Consider the following 6,246-nt stretch of genomic DNA (forward strand, 5'->3'; position numbering starts at 1 on the left):
TTAGTCCAAGTTTGTCGTTTATTGAATGTTCAGAAACTACAGCAGGTGTGAAGAGCCACAGCAAAGGTAAACAAAGGTAAAACAACCCGAACAGACGATCAACTCTAAACCACTCCTACCTTTTTATTCTGTCTCTTTGTTGTTTAGCACATCCGTTCCCGTGGCAACCGCCTGTGCCCACACGCCGAGCAGAGATTACTTTAAAAACACAACATTCAGTCCGTTACCATATCAGGTTTCCAGGCTTGATATTTATTTCTCGATTATTAATAAGCCTCTCATGAACACAGCGCTGGTTGAGTAGCTAATTTAAACTCCTGCTCTGCTCTTTTTCTGTTAATGGGACCGAAACGCACTGAATTGCGCAACACATTGTTCAAACAATAATTACTGAGATTATTAATTTTAACACGTTTCGTTGATTTTTTTTATAATTATTATTTTTTAATGAAACTACAAACGTTTAGGATCTTAGTGACTATTTTTGATAAGCCTGTCAGAAGACGAAGTGCTGGTCTCAGGTTTGTCACCTGCCGAGATCGACTCAAAACCTTTCGATAGACGCATTGGGCAGCCCTGCTTTAGCTCATTTCAAGGTTGTGCAACAGAAAATGATCCCCTCTCATCCGTTGATGAGGTAGTGTAATAAAAAGTTTCCCCGTGTCCTTTTGGCACCGTGGTTGTTGGATAAAAGACCCGAATGACACCTCACTCCCTTTTACAGCAAGCTGTCATGTCCAGAGTTGTGACTTTGTGACACCAGGCAGCACTTACCTGCAAGTAGAGGACTGCGTTTTGGCATTTGAACACAACCTGTGACTGACGCGCTTCTCCGCTTTCCTTCCTGTGTCAGACGTGGGCTCTGTGGAGGGTTTGGCGTACCACAGGGGCTGGGATATGCTGTACTGGACCAGCTACACTACGTCAACCATCACCCGCCACACCGTGGACCAAAGCCGCTGGGGCGCCGTCGACCGGAACACCGTGGTCACCATGTCGGGAGACGACCACCCGAGGGCGTTCGTGCTTGACGAGTGTCAGAGGTCAGAGCTGGTTGGGTTCTTAGCTTTCACACGTTTGTTCATAACGCTGACCATGTATGTGTTGCGGTGTCTCTGCATTGCAGCCTGATGTTTTGGACCAACTGGAATGAGCAGTCTCCCAGCATCATGCGCGCTACGCTGGCTGGTTCCAACGTCCTGGTGATCATCGGCACAGATATCAGGACCCCCAACGGGCTGGCCATCGACCACCGAGCTGAGAAGCTTTATTTCTCTGACGCCACCCTTGACAAGATTGAGCGCTGCGAGTACGACGGCAGTCGGAGATACGTACGTCATCACGCGTCCGACCTTTTGTGTGGCGGTGCCAATAGTAGCGATAGAATATGTGTGGTTGTGATTTCCTGATCAGCTGATGTCATAAGCTGTTATTTCCACCTCAGGTGGTGCTGAAGAACGAGCCGGTCCATCCGTTTGGCCTGGCTGTTTACGGAGACTACATCTTCTGGACGGACTGGGTCAGGAGGGCTGTGCTTCGGGCCGACAAATACACCGGGGGTGAAATGAAGGTGTTGCGCGCCGACATCCCCCAGCAGCCCATGGGCATTGTTGCCGTGGCCAACGACACAAACAGCTGTAAGTTAGGGCTTAGCATGATGTGCAGAGGGATTGTCATTATTGCAGCTCTCTGCACAAATAACCTGACATGAATGTGCAGAAAAAGCTAATCTAGGTTTTTGTTCCTTTTCATGTACATGAATTCAGATTCTCTTTGCAAATTACACTCTGTTTGACCACATTTTTAAGACAACGCCATTGCTTGAAGATAAACATGCAAGCCTTTAAATAATATAGATATCTGGATCTGAGGGCTTGATATTCAAGAATGAGAAAATTCTGGACTTCTCTACTTGGGATCCGGTGTGATTGCTATATGATAAATGGTCTTGCCGTAGTTGTGAGGTCTAATTTCTAGGTACCATGTGCAGCTTTGTGTACTTCTCACAATCCTCATGTTTGCACAGGTGAGTTCTCTCTGTGCCGAGTCCACAACGGAGGATGTCAGGACCTGTGTCTGCTGAGCTCTGAAGGAAGAGTCACCTGCGGCTGCCGTGGCGAACGAAAGCTTTTGGAGGACAACACCTGCACCGGTACGACGAGAGCCGGACTAATTAAAAACAGTCTGGGTTAACATGTGTGGATCCATAATCAAGCATTAATGCTCTTTACTAGATTCTGTTTTATGAGGATGTTTTCCCCAATCTATCTATTGCTTCTGCTCTCTGATCACACATCTGAGAGAATAGCCTGCAATTAATAATTTGAAAAATACAAGTTTTGACAAAAAAAAACAAAACAAAGATATTTTGGAGGTAATTTTGGTTTTTAATTAGGTGTAAATTGAAAACTTTTGCGTTTGCCCTCCTGTGTTTGTGCCTCAGGCGTCAACTCCACGTGTACAGGCGTTGATGAGTTTGAGTGCGGAAACGGAGACTGCGTGAACTACACTCTGACTTGTGATGGCATGGCTCACTGCAAGGACAAGTCTGATGAGAAACAGTCCTACTGTGGTGAGGACAATCTTTCCTGTGTACAATCACATATTTTTCCATCTGAGATTAGTAATTTGACCCCATTTCTCTCTGATTCTCAGCCAATCGCGTGTGCAAGAAAGGCTACAGGCGGTGCACAAATGGCCGCTGTGTGGGGCACAGCTCCTGGTGCAACGGGCAGGATGACTGTGGAGACAATTCGGATGAAGTCTTCTGCAATAGTGAGTCTTATTTTGAGAAAGCGGGGAGAGCGCAGTGGATTAAAATTACTACAAAATATTGCAAAAGGGTTTAAAACTAAAGTACTAAATAACTGGGAAAGGCTAAAAACGGCTGAGTTTTCCAGCTCAGAATACTAATCTACCTGAACTCTTTCTCCAGCCACGTTGTGCTCCGCCGACCAGTTCCAGTGCAGAGACGGAAGCTGCATCTCCAACTCCAGCAAGTGTAACCAGAAGGTGGACTGCGAGGACGCGAGCGACGAGATGAACTGTCGTAAGTTGATCCATTCTCTTGGACGGAACAGTAAATAATTTCATGCTAAACTCAGCATGTCGCTCGGAGGCTTCAGTTTTATGCTTGTTTTTCTTCGCGAAGCTCCCACGGACTGTTCCTCTTACTTCCATCTGGGAGTGAAGAGTGTGATGTTTCAGAAGTGTGAGTTCACCACGCTCTGCTACGCCCCCTCATGGCAATGCGACGGCGCCAACGACTGCGGAGACTTCTCAGATGAAAGGAACTGCCCAGGTGCTTTGAATCCTCATCGACTGATGCGTCGAGTATTCATCTTAGATTACGCCAGTAGGAACAGGAAAATAAAAAGAGAACAGTTTGAACTTAATTATAAGACAGGAGGTGATTTCATGTGGAAAAAGCCTTTTCCTCTCATACTAAACTGCTTATTGCCAACTTTGCTCTGTCAGGGGCCGGCAGGACGAAGTGTCCGCTGCCCTTCTTTGCGTGCCCGAGCAACCGCTGCATCCCCATGAGCTGGACGTGCGACGGTGAAAATGACTGCGAGAACGGTGCCGACGAAATTAACTGTGGTACGACCTGAGACGAGCTGAAATCCAGACGGATTTTTATTTTCCCCGGAGGAGCGATGCCTCTTTCATTGCCCCTATCTTTGTTTTATGTAGACAAGGTCTGCTCACCGTCACAGTTTGAGTGCAAGAACCACCGCTGCATTTTCAGCCGCTGGGTGTGTGACGGGGCTGACGACTGTGGCGACGGCAGCGACGAGGACGTTCACTGCAGTAAGCGCTAAATAAATTTTGCCGCATCAAAAAAAATATATACATAGCTGTATAATGCAATATTCATACTCGATTGAAGTGATTTACACATAAAAGTCTGAAAATAGTGGCATGTATTTGTGTTCAGCCTCCAATAATCTCATATACCTGCAAAGAATGTAAGAATCAACTTTAAAAATGTTTATTAAGGTTGGTTGATTATAAATACCCACCACACTTTTCAGATTTTTTGAATGGCATTTCCCATTTCACAGTTTTGCACCACTTGTTGTCCTGTCAGTTAAAGATCACTTAGTAAACTTTGAGGCTTGTGACTGCACCATGAGAAAATGTGAAAAAAGACACGTTCAAGGGGTAGAATTACACCTGCGCTGTATATAAAAGCGAGGATAGCTCACCTGGGTGTGGCTTTATGTTTTTTTTTATGGTACTCTAAAAAAAAAAAACATGTGGCTGAGCTGCAACATTTTTTTTATAGAGAATAAAAGCTGCAGTCCGGGGACATTTCGATGTCCTGGGTCAAATGTGTGCATTCCTCAACGCTGGAAATGCGACGGCGACAAAGACTGCCCGGATGGCGTCGACGAGAGCGTCACAGCAGGATGTGGTGAGCTGAACCCCTCTGCTCTGTTTGAGGAAGAAACAAATCACTTGTTTTCTCACCAAACGATCTCCGTCTCAGTCTTCAACGACACATGCAGCGGGGACGAGTTCATGTGCCAGAGCCGAGAGTGCATCCCCAAGCACTTCGTGTGCGACCACGACAAAGACTGCAGAGACGGCTCCGACGAGTCCCCCGAGTGCCGTAAGCGGCCGCCTTGGAAATAATGGGCCAGTCGTTCTAACGCTTCCTCCTTCTCCTGCCACTTTTATTTGAGCACACTCGCTGTTTGTCACCGCAGACTACCCGCCGTGCGGTCCCGACAGTTTCCGCTGCGCCAACGGGAGCTGTCTGCTCCACAAGTCCTGGGAGTGCGATGGAGAGTTTGACTGCCACGACCATTCAGACGAAGCGCCGAAAAACCCTCACTGCTCAAGTCCAGGTCAGATGCAGACACGCCGCACAGCTCTGGAAAAAAAAAAAAATAAGAGACCACTGCAAAATGATCAGTTTCTCTGATTTTACTCTTTATAGGTATAAGTCTGAGTAAAACAAACGTTCTTTTATTCTATGAACTGCTGACATCATGTCTCAGAAATTCCTAGCAACAATTTACTATTTATTTGCAGAAAATAAGAAATTGCCAAAATAACAAACAAGATGCAGCACTTTCAGACCTCAAACAATGCAAAGAAAACATTCATTTAGAAACAACAATACGGATGTTTTAACTCAGGAAGGGATCAGAAATCAATATTTGGTGGAAAAACCAGGAGGTTTCCAGTGGGGTTCAGTGCAGTGGGCTCTTAATTTCTTCATTTTTTTCCAGAACTGTATTTGTTGCATTTCTTAGAGTTTTTCCTTTAGGAAATGAAAATTTGCTTCAAGAGTTTAATGCCTTTTTTGTAACATAGACTTGAGATTAATGCATAAAACAAGAACTGGAATATCAGGGATTTTTTTTTATTATTATTGTAGTTGTTTATTCAGATTTATGCATAACTTTATTTATGACAGTTGCTGTCAGTATTGGGCAGGACAATATAGTAAAAATGATTATTCATAAAATTAGATTTTCCTGGGTTAGGAAGGTTAATTAAACCAGAAAAGCTGGGAAAAAAAGGCAGGAAATGATTTGAATACAAAATAGAAACAACATTAAAGCAGAGAAAGCAATAGATAATCTGCAAACAACCACAATAAATGTTTCATTGAACATTGAATAAAAAAAATGCTTATTTGAAAGGAAAAAGTCTGATCATATCTGGCAGCTGGAAAGATTTCTCAACAGACTAGAAATAACGTCTGAAGTGATCTTTGAAATGTCATCAGCTCGAGTGAACTTTTCTCTCCGCTTGTTTCTCGTTTAATTTCTTTGTTCGACTGAACAGAAAAGAAATGCAACGACACCGCGTACGCCTGCAGTAATGGAAAGTGCATCGCTGAGGCTCTGCTCTGTGACCATAAGGACGACTGCGGCGACGGCTCTGATGAGCTGAACTGCTTCATCAACGAGTGTCTGAACAGTAAGCTGAGCGGCTGCTCGCAGCTCTGTGAGGACCTGAAGAAAGGCTTCAAGGTGAGCAGGAAACGAAACGTGTGCCGAGCGGAAAGCCTGGAGCTGGATTTATATTCACAGTGTGCTTGAAAGAGTTCGGACAGCCGCGTGTGATGTCCTGTGTTCTCCATCTGCCCGATTTTCTAAAAGTTTCTTCTTCTCTTGCTTCCTTCTTTACTTTATTTTGTCCTTCCTCTCTTCATATCCGTCCATTTGTCCTTTTGTTGTCCCGTCCTTCCTTTCTTGAAGCCGTTTGTTCTTCTGTTTTCCTTCCTTC

General features: G+C 44.9%; 2 protein-coding genes across 10 annotated transcripts in view; one reads left to right on the forward strand and one right to left on the reverse strand.

Annotated features, from left to right (window-relative positions):
* LOC106950608 (delta-type opioid receptor-like) overlaps nucleotides 1-861 on the reverse strand; it is an 8,148-nt gene extending 7,287 nt beyond the window's left edge. The window contains exon 1 of one of the 2 annotated variants that reach the window (XM_015037581.1): nucleotides 775-861. The gene's annotated coding sequence lies outside the window, so the exon portion shown is untranslated. The remainder of the gene's footprint in view (nucleotides 1-774) is intronic. The other variant, XM_015037575.1, reaches the window with a different exon arrangement.
* Nucleotides 1-6,246, forward strand: part of LOC106950604 (low-density lipoprotein receptor-related protein 1-like) — a 121,134-nt gene that overhangs the window by 95,831 nt on the left and 19,057 nt on the right. For all 8 annotated transcript variants that reach the window (XM_015037565.1, XM_015037561.1, XM_015037560.1 and 5 more), the window contains 14 exons: nucleotides 854-1,043; nucleotides 1,127-1,331; nucleotides 1,445-1,637; nucleotides 2,027-2,152; nucleotides 2,444-2,572; nucleotides 2,656-2,775; nucleotides 2,936-3,049; nucleotides 3,152-3,301; nucleotides 3,478-3,600; nucleotides 3,694-3,810; nucleotides 4,289-4,417; nucleotides 4,493-4,615; nucleotides 4,713-4,853; nucleotides 5,803-5,990. In XM_015037565.1, the coding sequence (XP_014893051.1) occupies nucleotides 854-1,043; nucleotides 1,127-1,331; nucleotides 1,445-1,637; nucleotides 2,027-2,152; nucleotides 2,444-2,572; nucleotides 2,656-2,775; nucleotides 2,936-3,049; nucleotides 3,152-3,301; nucleotides 3,478-3,600; nucleotides 3,694-3,810; nucleotides 4,289-4,417; nucleotides 4,493-4,615; nucleotides 4,713-4,853; nucleotides 5,803-5,990 (2,048 nt within the window). The remainder of the gene's footprint in view (nucleotides 1-853; nucleotides 1,044-1,126; nucleotides 1,332-1,444; nucleotides 1,638-2,026; nucleotides 2,153-2,443; nucleotides 2,573-2,655; nucleotides 2,776-2,935; nucleotides 3,050-3,151; nucleotides 3,302-3,477; nucleotides 3,601-3,693; nucleotides 3,811-4,288; nucleotides 4,418-4,492; nucleotides 4,616-4,712; nucleotides 4,854-5,802; nucleotides 5,991-6,246) is intronic.

This window comes from Poecilia latipinna, unplaced genomic scaffold, assembly GCF_001443285.1.
Source record: "Poecilia latipinna isolate Pla-1442-1.1 unplaced genomic scaffold, P_latipinna-1.0 Scaffold411, whole genome shotgun sequence".
In the NCBI taxonomy this organism is placed as follows: domain Eukaryota; kingdom Metazoa; phylum Chordata; class Actinopteri; order Cyprinodontiformes; family Poeciliidae; genus Poecilia; species Poecilia latipinna.